This window comes from Lissotriton vulgaris, chromosome 12 (genome assembly GCF_964263255.1).
Source record: "Lissotriton vulgaris chromosome 12, aLisVul1.2, whole genome shotgun sequence".
NCBI classification, from domain to species: domain Eukaryota; kingdom Metazoa; phylum Chordata; class Amphibia; order Caudata; family Salamandridae; genus Lissotriton; species Lissotriton vulgaris.
The window spans coordinates 532,743,073-532,758,431 of NC_141700.1; the positions used below are offsets into that span (position 1 = coordinate 532,743,073).

Genomic DNA, 15,359 nt, shown 5'->3' on the forward strand with positions numbered 1-15,359 from the left:
GAAACGTGGCTGAAGGACTGGTGTGCCCCTGATGTGGTCACTGCCCTACCACAGGGGTATCATATCCAACGCTCTGATAGGAAAATCAAACAAGGAGGAGGAATTGCTATTGTAAAATGTACCACCTTTGACCTCCCTGACGTAAAAGGAGCAGAGTGTCTAGGCTTCTGCCTTCATACACATGAATCAAATATCTTTTCTGGAGCTCTGATATATCGCCCTCCCGGTTCTCATAAGGAGTTTCTGGAGAGTTTTACCGAAGCGCTCAGTAACATCATCCCTAAATACGCTAACTTTACTATTTTGGGAGATATACATTTCCATTTGGACACGAATACTGACCCTAATACCAGGGATTTTCTAGAACTTCTTAATATGTGGGGGCTATCGTTATTAAACAGAGACCCTACTCATGAAGCTGGCCATACTCTAGACTGTGTTTGTACGAATCTAATGACCCTTAAGGCAAATAAACCATGCCCTCAGATATGGACCAATCATATGCTTATTCCTTTGGAACTAACTATAGCAAAGGAACCAGCGAACGAAAGGCAGCAGATAATACCTTCCCAAAACAAATACGATTGGAATAAAATTAGTCAGGACCAGGACTTTCAGGATCTTGTGAAAGAGGGCAAACCTACCCTGACGGGAGACACCGAGGTAGATAATGAGATCTTTAATCATTGGATCACGACAAGTCTAGAATTAATTAGCACTAAGGGATTAAAGAGCATATCTAAGAATAAGAAAAAATAGCACTCTGGTTCTCACAATCTCTTAGAGAGAAGCGTGCGGAGGTTAGACTATTGGAGAGGAAGTGGAGACGCTCATACACAATAGAAGAACGATGAGTCTATAAAGAAGCAAGAAATCAATACCATGTGCAGATTAAAGATGCCAAAAAAGTATTTTACTTTGAGGCAATTTCGTCGGCAGAAAATAAGCACAAGGAGATCTTTAAAATAGTGGATGACTTCCTAAATCCAAAGATTACAAAGCAAGAAATTCCCCCCTTCTCAGACCCTATGTGACTCCATTGCAAACTATTTTGAGACAAAGGTCCAGGAGCTCACAAAAGCTTTCCCTACACCATTGAAGGGATATAAAAAGGGAACATTAGATCCAGATATAAGAAGGGCTGATTTGAATGAGTTTCTTTCAATTACTCTGGAAGACAGCCGACAGGCAATCTTGACCGGAAGATCCGGATCTCCTTTTGATCCGTGCCCCCCCAAGGTATTACACTCTTTGATTGATTTAGTGAACCCGATTATTAATGACATAATAAATTCCTCCCTTGCATCAGCTACAGTCCCTCAGGAATGGAGGTTAGCGGCGGTTAAACCTCTGTAGAAGAAAGCGCTGGCTGACCCCTCCATTCTATCAAACTTACGGCCAATCTCACTACTACCGTTCCTCTTTAAGCTCACTGAGGCAGTTGTAAATAAACAACTGACCAAATTTCTGGAGGATGAGGACCTTTTACATCATAACCAATAGGGTTTTAGAGCCTCCCACTCCACGGAATCAGCTCTCCTTTATACAACAAATCAGCTCTCCTTTATACAACAGAGACAAAGACAACAATTATTGGCCGCCATGGATCAGGGAGACAGGGCTGTCCTAGTTCTCCTGGATCTGTCCGCGGCCTTCGACACGGTCTCGCATGAGATGCTGATCAACCGTTTAGCTACGGTGGGTGTAGGGGGCACTGCCTTGGCATGGCTGGAAAATCTCCTGGTGGATAGGAAACAGATTACTGTTCTCGGACAGTATCTATCAGCTAAAAAGTCAAATCCCACAGGTGTGCCCCAGGGATCAAGGCTAAGGCCGGTGCTGTTTAATCTATATATGACACCTTTAGTCGAGCTAATAACATCATTTAACATCAATACAGTATCATACGCGGATGATATTCAGCTCATCCTCGTATTAGACAGCAAGTCCAAAAGAGCAGAGGAGAATCTTGGAAATTGCCTCACTGCAACCTTCAATTGGATGAAGGCTAACCATCTAAAATGCAACACGGGCAAGACTGAAATTCTCCCTGTGGGTTCCCAAAATCTGTTTTCCCCTCAGATGTGGTGGCCCCCAAATGAGGAAATTCCGCCAAAAACAGTATTATCTGCACGTAATCTGGGAGTCAGATTCGATGAAAAACTCTTTTAAACAGCAAGTAGTTGCAGTGGCAGGATCATGCTTCAACATCATTCGTGGACTTCGAAAGTTCTTTAACTTTCTCCCTTTGGAAGCAAGGAAGACAGTTACAGTGGCATTAATTTCATCACGCTTGGACTACTGCAATAGCATATATGCAGGAGTGAATAGAGCTACCCTGCATAGGCTGCAGGTTGTCCAAAATGCTGCTGCACGCCTGGTGCTAAATCTTCCTAGGAGGTCTTCTGCCTCTGCTGCCCTAAAACAGCTACACTGGCTCCCCATACATAAGCGAGTGCTTTTTAAGATAGTGGTAATTACCTTTAGAGCGTACCACAAAAAAGGGCCTAAATATCTGCTCTCACGGTTCAAGCCGTACATACCAGCTCGGAACCTGAGGTCATCAGATATGTGTCTCCTGACAGTCCCCAGATTCAGATTGGCCACTAAAGGAGGAAAGTCCCTGGCCGTTCTAGGTACCAAGGCCTGGAATAAACTCCCACAAAGCCTGCGGCAAATTCCCACTGAGAGCGAATTCAGGAAAGCCCTGAAGACCTGGATTTTTAATTTACCAGATACGGTTAGCAAACTGCTAGTCTAGGCTCTAAATGACACTCAGGTAATATGATGTGAGTAGTTTTTCCGGCCCACTATCTAGGCTACGGACTACAGCGCCAAGATGCTCCTTGGAGCGATAGAATGCGCTTTACAAAAGCTGTTTTACATTACATTACATTACAGAGACACACACCATCATGCACAACACAAAACCACATCACACCAAAACATATCCCATAAACAGACATGCCCTAACATGCACACCTTCACACACCCACACCATTATAAATACCTGTGTGTTAATACATGCACCATTAAACCCTCACACGCAAGTCTCTCCTTCTCTATAACTCACACACAGGCACACACACACACACACTTCCAAACACAATCTGGCAGATACTTACAGCCTAGATCCTTCTGCACTATGAGCCTGATTTAAAGATTGAACGCCGGAATATTGTCTGTCAGGATGGCAGAGGGCATTTCCTCCGTGATCCTGCGGGTATTCCACCTGTCAAATTTAGAGATAACCTCATTGTAAATTAAAAGGAACCACCATCATAGGGGTTCTTTTCAACGTACTAAAGTTTGTTGCATGGCTGCTGTCATTTCTGATGACTGTACACCAAAAAATTGAAATTTTTTTATTGATTGAAAACAAGGTTTCAAAGTGAGAGTTTGTTTTTGAAAACTAAATATTAATGACTCCCACAACCTGGGAGTCAATATAGTTTTTTCCTTTCCTCATTGCCTAGTTTTTTCTTGGCAGTAAAGTGCAGGAAAAAAGCATTACACTGTCAAACCTTAAAAGGCCGGACAGAGTACTGTCATTCGTCCTGCCGAACCTCCTCCATCAGAGGGAGCATTCCACTGGCGGTGTCAATGGGTTCTCCTTCGAAGCAATGCTTAAGGTCTGCCCATCTCTAAATGAGGTGGGCAGACCGTGGGTTTAGAGGGCAGGGTACTAAGTTTGCACCCAAGTTCCCAGGCCAACAAACTCGAAATCTGGCCCTTGTTGTTCAGTGAACATGAAGGAAATGTGCGCTGCTGCTGCGTTTGCTTTATGTGTTATCGGTCTGTGGTGTTGTGTGTGGGGTGGGGGCGTTTACACTGCTACTGGGACCATTGACATGCACCTATAGTTTTTCGTAGAAACACATGAACTGTTGCCAATTTGTACCTATGATAGGTTTAAGGCTTGATAAAACAGTTGGTGTGAGGTTATCCAGGAAGTGTGATTTCAGAAGAGTTCTTTATTTTGCAATGTGTAGCAGTTGATTCCAGTGGCAGTAATTTTTCACGATGTTTTTGGATTAAGACTACAATATAGTGTGCACTTCTGAAAAGGCGAGATATACATCTTTAGCTAACTTTTTTTTATATGAATGTGACGTTCAGAGTTGACTCTAATCTCTGCATAGCTCCATGTTTTATATGGAGCCACAAATATCACACAGCTACATATAGCAATTAAAACAAAATCAAATATGTAAGACCTATTTACATTACTTTGTTTTTACTTTACTTCTCCAAGATGAGTGTCCACATTTTGAAATGGTAAATAAAAAAAATAGCTGCCATGTCATGAGGTATAATAGATATGTGTGCATGCATCTTCGGTCATGCACACTTATACAGAAGGATGCTAAAAAGGACCAGCGTAATGATGTGTACGTGCACTTGTGCCACCATGCATGTGCACATTACATCATGCTTTTGTAACTTAATGACGCATGACACATGCATGCATATACATGATTTCATTTTTTTTGGGGCTATATTCATCATCAATAGCCTTTTTTTGTGAACAGCAACAGCAAACATCACCGACAATGTCAAAAGGCAAGAACTATAGACTATGCCAATGCTTGTTTTCTATAATGCATCCAAAGACAACAATTGTTATGGTTCAAAAAATGTTGTATACGGTTTGGGAAAACTTTCAAGGATGTCAATAAAGGATACTTGGCATTCTGGCAGGATCACAGTGTGTTATCTATCACAATGGTATTCAATATGACACACCAGATACGTTTTGAAGTCAAGTGATAGGATTCATTTGACTTTGCATGGAAATGGTACACTATTGCCTATACTTCAGGAATTCTTTTTTAGATTTGTACATTTGAGCTCAAGAGTCTTCCCCAGAAGTCACCTCTTCTTGAGTAAAGAAAACGTTGTTCCATTTATCACTCAACTTCACTCGACCGGTCTTGAACAGTACTTTACAATCATAGATTTTTGTGTTTTTAGTTTCTCTGTTTTGGCCTGACTGTGATACTGCAACTTCTGTTAAATTCACAAACTTTAGCAAGTTTGACAGAAGTCACAAGCACCTGGCGCACAAAAACTGCTTTAGCATCTCTGAACAAGGGACTGTTCTGCTCCTTTCCTTTCAACATCCACCATCACTCTGAGCACCTACAGAGACTGGCTAAGTTATATCTATATTTAGTTTTTGCTTTGATCTTTCCTAAATCGCAAATTTGGAAAAGTTGTAAGTTTGGGCTTTGGGCAAGGACTCTTAATTGTCCCTTTCAATGGGTGGCCATTTAGAAAGTGGCAAAGATACTGCCACATGTGTCACTGTGCCTATATTTTAAAGATTTCAGTTTTAAATTTCTTCACATTTACCATGTTTTAAAACTTTCCATTTTAAATTGTGTTTATTTATCTTTTTGTACTTTAATAAACTGTTACTATGATTTAATTTTATAAACATCTGGGAACTCCCTAGGAGGCATTCACGTTTTCTGTGTCTGTGGTAGAGTACAATGTGTTGGTCAACTTCATCTAGCAGGGGAGGTTTGTGCTGCTTGTAACTAGCTGGGAAAATGTGGTTTGCGTCATCCAAAGCGCCTCAACCACTGTAAACCTGTAGAAGCCAGTTGGAAAATGAAATGCATCACCGACCAAGGAAATCCGAATGAACTCTTTGTTTGGCTCCAAGACATCTTCGATGGAAAACAGCATGTGGAATAGGATGTCATTGTAAAGGAGATACGTTGTCAAAATGAGAAACTCTACCCCACATGCATCAATCTAGGATTTTGCATTTCTTAAATAGCGAAAATTAAGGAATCGCTATTTAGGAAATGCAAAATGCTATGCATCAAGAAATCCTAAAAGTTTTTAGGATTTCTTAATTTTCGGAAATTACGATTCCTTAATTGCGAAGTGCAATTAAGGAATGGCATTACATTGATTCCTATGGGCCTAGAGGCCCATAGGAATCAATGTAGTCAATTGGAAGGCAGTAGCAAATTGCGAGTGGCACTTAGAAAATTTCATGGGTGCAGGGGGGGGTCCAAAGGACCCCCCCCTGCACCCCTGAAATGCAATTGAAAGTGCATGTTTCACACACACATGTCCTAAGGACATGTGTGTCTGTAACTGGACAGTTTAAAAAATGCATTTTCAAGCATTTTTAAACAATTTCGCAAATTACCACGAGGTTGAACCTCGTGGTAATTTGCACTTCCAATTTGAATAATCGCAATTTTTTTTTTAATGATGCATTGCTTTTAAGGAATCGCAAATTTGCAATTCCTTAAAAGCAATCGCATTTTTGGAATTCGGTAAAAATACCGAATTACTCAAAAATGCTTCATGCATCCCAAAAAGCACTTTTGCATTCGCAAACGCCGATTTTAAGGAATCGCACCGTTTGCGAATGCAAAAGTGCTTGATGCATGTGGGCCTCTGCTTCATCCTTGTCCTGGGAACCACAGGTCTTCTCTCTGTGCAATCGGTTGTTCCTGAACCAGTTGCATGACATACTGATTCATCTTTGGCATCTGGTCATGTGCAATGAAATTCCAGACAAAAGCTATTTCTTTAGTGGTGGTTGTGAGTGTTTGTGTGGAATTCATCTATAGGCCTTTGAGGTTGGTTGGACCAATCTACTGGTAGGATATATTCAAGTGTTCCTTGATGAAGTCATTATAGCCCTCTAATGCGTTTATGGAGTTGCTTGACAAAAAAACTATAACTTTGAGATTGTTGCATTTTATTTGTAGTATGTTATCATTTGCTTTTTGAGAGTTTTCTCTTTCAAAACCGGTGCTATTTTAGTGAAAATAGCACCCAAAAAACACAAAGCGTCAACCATGGATATCTGGTTGCACTGGACCGGGACAAAGTCACAAGTTCAGGCTGACTATAATGGAGCATTAGCCAGCTACAGAGATCTAGTAAGGCACACTGAACAAAGTATCTTCATTCCTGGCTTGAAGAGCGTTTAGAGGAGCCATGGCGAAGATGTGTCGCGCAGCCGAAGTGATGCGTTGGTTCTGAGATGTGGCAAGGCTGTGGAACATTTGGAACACAAGAAACTTGGACAAATGGCATATATTTCCACATGTGGACTACAATTGGAGAGAGATAATATACAAAAAAAGGAGAATCGCAGGAATACAATAAATAAATTGTTGAATATGGAGTAGAATTCGCCAAATGGCATAATACGCTGTGCACTGGTCTGGGGCGAAATGTCGCCCCAACCCTTGGAGATTAAAACTGCAGACACAGGCTCTGCATGGGCAGTCCTGATACATGTTAAAGTGCTGCCTAAGTGGGTGAAACAATCTGTGCTGCTGGCCTACTAATAGCATGTAATTTACAGGCAATGAGCATAGGTATTTCACCTTTACCATTAACTTATACGTAAATTAAACATGCCAATTGGTTATAAGCCAATGTTACCATGTTTTTGGCTGGGAGCACAATCCCTTTAGCACTGGTTAGCAGTGATAAGGACACAGAGTCCTAAGGCCAGCAATAATGAAATAAGCAAAATGAGGAGATCAGAAGGCAAAACGTTAGGGTCGAAACCATGCCAAGGAAGCCAGGTCTAACACAGCTCAATAATGAAAAGCGATATGCTAATTGTGCAGTGACTAAACTTCACATTTGATGCATGACAGCTGCATTTCACCATAATATTAATCAGAAAGTCTTCTGCGTGAATGTCTTTTTCTGGCACATATTGCTTCCTTGCATTTGGCTTGAATGGATTAAAGTCACACAAAAAATAAATGTCCTGTGTTGGAAATGGCCCTTTCTGCAGGGTCACCCCCAAACCCTTTCACCTTCCTCCTCCCCCATTTTCATTTTTCTAGCAAGTCTCAAACTGAATTATGCATTATAAGGAGATATTATGTACTGTAACATAGTGTTTTCCATGGGACAGAAGGCCTTGCTGCATTGAAAAATGGCACTGGTGACTTTCCACTGCCAGAAAATGTACATCTTAAGTACACACGTCCTACTTTTTAAATGCAAGACATCCTGCCCTGTGGGCAGTTTGGGCCTACTTTAGGGGTGACTTATAGCTATAAAAAAGGAACGATTAGGGCTGCCCAAAGGTACATTTTTTCACAGTCGAAGTGGCAGTTGAAAGCTACACACACAGTCTGCAAGAGCAGGCCTTTAGACATGTTTTATAGTGCTACTTTGGTGAGTGGCACAATGAGTGCTGCAGCACAGTGTGAGTGCTGTAGCATTTTATTTACAGGCCCTAGGTAGACATAATAACATACACGAGGGGCTGAAATGAAATGTTTCAATAAGGTGCATGCCACTTCCACCATGTTTAAAAGGACTCTACCACAGGTTAGCAGGAGTAAAGTGTGCTGGATCCCAATGCCAACAAAAACGGGTTCAGCAGATGAAGGCAAAAATCTGGAGGAATATCATGCGAAAGATGTTCACTTCCAACAGGAATGTCAGGAAGAACCTTTGGGCCATATGTATGAAGGTAGCAATTGGCGATTCTGTAATAGCGATTTTTAAGAAATCGCTATTTCAGAATCGCTAATTGCTATGTATCAAGAAAATCGCAATTTTTTAGCGATTTCTTGATATTCCTTTATTGCGAATTCGCAATTAAGGAATACTTTCCCATTCATTTCTATGGGCCAGGAGGCCCATAGGAAGGAATGGGAAATTTGCAATTCGCAATTTGCTAAACGCAAATTGAGAATATTTTCAAGGGTGCAGGGGTGTCCAAAGGACACCCTGTTACACCCCTGAAATATGCATGGGTGCACATGTGGCGCACATACATGCCCTAAGGGCATGTATGTGCGTCACATGGCACTTTGAAAAATGCAAAAATATTCATTTTTCAAGGAATTCGCAACTTACCATCAACTAGAAGTTGGTGGTAATTTGCGATTCCTTATGGCCAATTTGCGAATTTTTTTGACTTCTTACATTGCATTTAAGGAATCGTAAAAATTTGCGATTCCTTAAATGCAATCGCAAAATAAGGAATCACAAATTTTGCGATTCCTTATTTTGCAAGCAGATTTCCTTGAATTTGCGTTTGCGAAGTCAATTTGGCTTGATACATATGGCCCTTAGTACTTCATCGTACCTTGTTATCAAAAACTCACACATACAATCAACAGCCAGCGTAAACATTGTGCTGTATTCAGATTCAGCCCATTTCGCAATCTTCTGGCGAATCACATTTTCTTGTTTGGGAGAGAATGTAGCACAGTGGCCAGAGCTGCCAACTCGGAAGCTGGGGATCCAGGTTCGAATCTCGGCATCGGCTCAACATCCTGTGATGCTGGGCAAATCACTTACTTTTCCCATACCCATGGACAGCGACTGGACACCCTCATGGGTGATAAGTGCGCTTTATAAATCTACACATGTATTAATTATGTGTTTAAAGATGGTTCACATGCCTCCAGCAGTGTGTTGGGGCCAAAACTGTGTGAGTTACTCATGCGTTTGTATCAGCAGACATTCAAGATTCTCTTTGCGCTAGATCATTTAACATTTCCGAATAACAGATTGGATTGTGTGCGTAGGCCATTAAAAATCTATTCCCATTAATCCAAAACGTAAGAATGACTATTTGAACTACGTTATGCCCCAGCACATCTGGATTGTGCTTACTTGACTGACAGGTTGATTTATTCTTTGACAATATTTAACAGTTAATAGAAGCTGCGACAGTCCAATACCAGACTCCCACGAATCAATAGCCACCTCTTAGTAAATAATATAATTTTTTACCTTTTTTTCTTTTATACCAGCACACCACGGTTGCAACAGCGACAAGAGCGAGCAAACAAACAACGATGCCCACGACGATGTTTCTTTTATGCCCATAAAGTTTTGACCCATCATGAGCACTGGAAGACTCGCAGTTTGAACGGTTGAACCCTTTATAGAGAAGACAAGCAAAGGAGTTTTTAAAACGGCGTGCATTAGTTGATCTCAACTGAAACATTTAGAAAATTCACCAATCAGAGTTTCTGGTCTTAAATGATGGCGCAAGATTGAACGCACTTTACTAGATATGTTAAACCTATAAAAAGGTAGTGACCCTCTGCTCACTAGATGAAAAAATAATTGTTCGCATCAATAAAAGTGTCACAGGAAGAAAAGATCAATACATTACAGTAAACCCACACCCTAGAGATTTTGAGATGGGACCTTATGGCTGAGCAGCATTTCCTATGCTTAATTTGGGCTGGTGTTTGCAGGAGGTGCATTTTTCATTGCCAGGACTTCTATGTCATCTTCACACCCTGAACCAGACCAAGAAACAGAAACACAGGATAGAGAGAAATAAGGCGAAAACGTTAAAGGAAAACACTGATAAGAAGGGGCAAAACAAGGTTAAAATTGAACTGGCAGGGGAGGAGCCAAGCTCGCGACCGTGATGGCCGCACTGTAGCTCGGCTCCGTCAACCTTCCTGCCTGAAACGCATATCCTGTACCTCATCCTGCCCCGAGGAGACACAATCGGCTAAATATGGGAAGGTGAAACATTGCTAGCACTTACCGTCCGTCCCGGGGGCTCCTGGGTGCCGCGGATCTGGAGTTGTGCCCTTGCTTCTTCCAGAGCCTCCGCGGCGTGCAGGCCGGGTACTCGCCTGTGACGGTCGGCCGGAGTGGGGTGTTGACACCGGCCCCCGGTGGAGGAGAGGGATCGGCTGAAGAGGCCGTTGTGCGGTTGTTCCGGTGGCGACTTACCGGGCCCGGTCTGGTGGCCCGGGGGCTCTGTGGCGGGGCGCGGCCCGCCTCGGACAGGGGTAGACCGTACAGGAGGCTTGTCCCCCCCTTTGTTGCCTTGTCCGGCCATTTTGAAGCCCTTCGCCCGGATTCAGCGGGCGGCGCCCGTGAGACGGTGGCGCCGGTGTCCCCTGTTTTTTGGTGGCCCATATTTCTGCACCAAGATTGCCATTGCTGGGGCTCGGGGAGACTCCGGTGGGACTTATTCGAAAGCCCGGTCCAGAAGTTAAGGAGCGGAGAGACCCTGCTGCACTGACAAGATGGCCGCCGACGCCTCGGGTCCCGGACCTGCTTGGGGCGGCGAACCTAGTTTGTCGAACCACACAATGGCTGAGGCCTGTGGGCGTGAGCCCACGATCGGTGATGTCTTTGCCGCCCTATGTTCTTTACGTGCGGCCATGGCCTTCGATGCTGTTACGCGAGATAGCGGTTCTGCCGCCGTGCCTGTTGACTCGTCCCCCATGCATGCGGCTCGACTGATGGTGTGTGCTGCTTTGCCCTCCTCGGCTGCTGTGAAGAGTGATGCCGCCGTGCACCTACGAGACTGTATGTCAGCGGCCCCGAATCTCCAGGAAGCTTCGACTGAGGCGAACATGAGCGAGGGCCCCACGTCGGGGCCCGTCCATGCTAGTCTGGCTGGGGAGCTCGGCGGATGTTTGATTCGAACTGCTTTGGTGAGGTCCAGCAGCTGCCTTGCAGGGGTCACCTCGTTTTTTTGGACGGCGGGGCCGCACCCAGTCTGTTTGCTGCTCCTGATGTTGCTACTTGACAGTCTGGTCTGCCGCAGCCACTGCTTGCTTTGCTGTTTGAGACTGGAGTCCTCTGGACTGCACCCTTGGCCTGCCTTGTCTTGATCCTGTGTGCATTCCATGCCGAACTGCTTGCTACCTACCACTTTGTTACGCACGGAAGCTATGATCAGGAAAGGACAGGGGTGAGACAGAATTGCTTCGGCGGACTACTGGTTAATGTACATAGATGAGGACTATCCGCAGCTGTAACAATATGGCCGACTCCTTTTCCCGTTCCTGATGTTTGAGGTTGTGTCTTTCTCGCTTTGATGTGGGTTTCAGTTGTGTTAAGGCGGGGGGTAGGAGCTGAATGTTCGATTGCAGATCTCCTCTCCCACTGGATCCCTTTCCCCCTTCCCCTTTTCCTTTTCTTTTGGTCTGTTGTGTTCTTTTTCTTACTTTCTGATTCTTCTATATTTCGGGTTCTATTTAGGGCGACAGGCACGCTGCTGGGGGGGTAGGCCGTAGCCTTCTGCAGGGGTGCAGGGTGGTGTGGGAGGGACGGGGTCTTTTTGCTGTTCGTTTTTCTCTTTAGTTCTATGGCTCTTTTGTATCCCTTTATCGGGACGCTGTGTCTGCGCGCGTCTTCCATGGAGTGTTAGCTGGTAGTGAAGGGGTCCCTTTCCCGCTTCCACGATATTGACTGCACATATGGCATGTCTTACATGATTCGCCCCGATAGCGGGTCCTCCAGTTCTGCGTGCTTTATTGCCGTGGGGCGAGTGCAGTGGCGCCGCGTTTTTTCTTTCCCTCTTTCTGACATTCTCTTCTCTACCCCTCCCCTCTTTTTCTCTTTATTTGGGTTAGTATAGTGGATGACTATTATGTTGCTGCTGATTCTTCTGATCTGTGCCAGCACGCATTCAGGTGGTGATGGGTGTGTGGCGGGCCGTGGTGGGAACTGATCTGAAACGGGGCGACTACAAGCTGATTCCTGTCAATTGCTGCTATTACTTCCATTTATCAATGCCCCTTTGTATTGATGCTTTTCATATAACCCGCCATGGGAATTCAGATTTTGATAGTTGCAACTGATCCTGCTATACTTCCCTATTATATTATAAAATTAACCTTATTTAATCCTGCCTCTAGCGGTTACATTCGGCTTATTAATGTTTGATTGCTTGCCTTTATACCACTGGGTGACTGCTGGGGAACTTCAATGTTGACTCATGTGCGTTCATAATGCGTCGTGGCCGGCCTGATTGGTTGTAGGCCCGTATTTGTATGCCTCTATTCGCACAATAAAGGTTTTTAAAAAAAAAAAATTTGAACTGGCATGAGTGAGATAGAGACAAAGGGCAGAGTGGCACAGAAAGAAGCTTGAGGTGGAATCAACGATAGACAGCTCTGGCATTTGGCAACCCCTGCCTTCAGCTGCAGTAGCGGGGGCTCCTAAGGAAAACACTGGGCCCCTGACTTATTTCATTATAATGGTGCAGTTATTTAGAACCTTCCACTCCTCCTCTAGGGCCCAAGCGCGTGGCAACAGTGAGTAAATGCCACTGCAACATGATGGATATTAAGACTCCTATGTGAAACATGTATTTTGATTTCTGTCTAGTTCCTGCAGGGTGGCCACTCCCAACATACACATAGAAAACCCTACTCCAATTAGTGACAATTTCCTTAGACCTTTCAAATCTGATTCTTTGGATTTCAAAGTTTTGCATCTGCCTAGAAACCATCATCAGTAAACTCTAATGACTCAGTAAAAGGTAGACTGATGTTGCCTACATACATGTTTAATTCAAGCGGGCGGTTGCCTGTGGCGGTCACCCACACTCATTTTTGGGGACCAGCACCTATTTTTCTGCTTCAGACATTTCCCTAGGGCATGTGGGTGACAGACACACAACAGGGAAAGGAGGAGGAAGAGAAAGACAGAAAAAACCAGTCACAAAGTGAAGAATCAGGAACTCACAATAGTGAGATAAAGGGGCAGGGACTGTCTGGCAGTGGGTTAAAGAGGCCTGTATGGGTTCAGGTCCCCACAGCCTTGTTATTCGGGTGCTGGCATTGAGAAGCCGCAGCCGCAAGCTTCTCAGCACAGCTGTGGGCACTGTCACTCTTTATTTTTTTTACAAATTAGGCACTGCCTACATTCCTTAAAATTCTCAGAATTCTGGGTTGAGCGGAAAATCAGTCTTGAGTGGGGCATGTTATGTTGCAAATTATTCCATCTTGTGTTTAAAGTTCCCCCTGCAATTTAAGCAGCTCATTTTAGGCATCGTTTCCCCTAATAGTCTGTTTATGTAACTTTGAGGAATATTTACAAGCAAGTGGCAGAGCACAGGTTAGCTTCAAAATTGCTAACACCGTGCCATGTCACTTTAGAAACGCAGGAATGCACTGTGTTCACAAAAATACGGTGCACCCCTGTGTTTCTCCCTGCGCTGGTGCTAAAATCAACCGCCTAGCACCGACGCAGGCAGCCTTGCACCATAGTGCAAGGGTGCCTGCTTTGAGGGAAGGATTGTTTATGTGCAGACAAATGTCCCTTCCTGCACATAAACAATCCAGAATGACAATTTGTCACTCCTATGTGCGCTGCATTGTGCAGCACACATAGAAGTTACAAATCATAATTTTTTTAAATGACTGTTTATGTGCAGGAAGGTAACCTTCCTACACATAAACAATCATTCATGGCGTGAAAAAATGCAGCAGACATAGAAACAGCAAAAATGGGGAGAAATAAAACAATTCTCGTTTCGACCAGGTTTTCCCTGGTTTTAATTTTGGCACTGCCTCCTTTTTTACCCCACCCTTGTAAATAGGGGGCAGCATCAAAATCAATGGGTGTTGCAGCTGAATGTCCACAGCAACACCCATTGCCCACCCATTTCACGCTAGGTATATTGTGAAAGGAGGCCTTGTTTACAACGCAGTGTTAATAATTACGCCCTGTAAATAAGGCAAAGCCCCTCGTTAAAAGTGACGTTCCTGTGGCAATAGGGACTTGTAAATATGCCCCATTGTTTTTATAGTTATTACATGTGTCATGCAAACTATTAACACTACTTAAAAGTGTATTGTTACATCACTGGTCAGAGCGTGAACACGCTGTGTATATGTAAAATTAATAAAGTAAATAAAAATTAGCATTTTAATAAAGTAAATAAAAATTAGCATTTTCAATGCCAGCTGCAACTGAGAAGCCAAACGTTTTGGTAATACTCCATTACAACGCAGATGTCACAACCCTTAAAACTAATGTTTTTGATCAATGCATCTACAGTTTCAATGATGTAAATTACAATGTGTTACTTTATAGCACATTGCATAGGGTTCAAGGTAAGGGAAAAGAGTTTTTAGGGTTTGTGGATGGATGGCACTAAGTGGTGGAAAGGGGTTTTCAGGATTCAGAAAATGGTAGAACTAAGGGGTTTTAGGGTTCTGGAAAGGGCATCATTAAGGGGGTAGTATCGATTTTTAAGGTTCAGGGAAGGATGGTATTAAGGAGTAGTAAGGGGTTTTTAGGGTTCATGGACGGGTAGGCTAGAGTTAGGCCTGCCACTCAGTTTTGCCAAAGTGCATTCACTGCACTGATGTATAAATTGATAATAAGAAATCCACCACTGATATGGCGTGAAACTGGGATCATGGTACTCCACTGGGAACTGAGGCAGGGCCTTCACCTACCAGGTAGAACAGGATTGCTTTCTGCCCAATAATAAATGTGGCCCTGAGGCAATCTGTGCATTGAAAATTACAAAAAAGGATTGGGCCTGTGTCTTTATATTATTTGAGTTTCGTTTCAGAGGCTTGCAGACAATGGATTCCTACCATCTATATTTGGTTTTGCAA

The 15,359-nt window shown here is 43.6% G+C and overlaps 1 protein-coding gene across 7 annotated transcripts in view; it reads right to left on the reverse strand.

Moving 5' to 3' along the window:
* Positions 1–15,359, reverse strand: part of LOC147677679 (SLAM family member 9-like) — a 752,048-nt gene that overhangs the window by 314,719 nt on the left and 421,970 nt on the right. For all 7 annotated transcript variants that reach the window (XM_086945322.1, XM_086945327.1, XM_086945324.1 and 4 more), the window contains exon 4: positions 9,754–9,903. In XM_086945322.1, the coding sequence (XP_086801448.1) occupies positions 9,754–9,903 (150 nt within the window). The remainder of the gene's footprint in view (positions 1–9,753; positions 9,904–15,359) is intronic.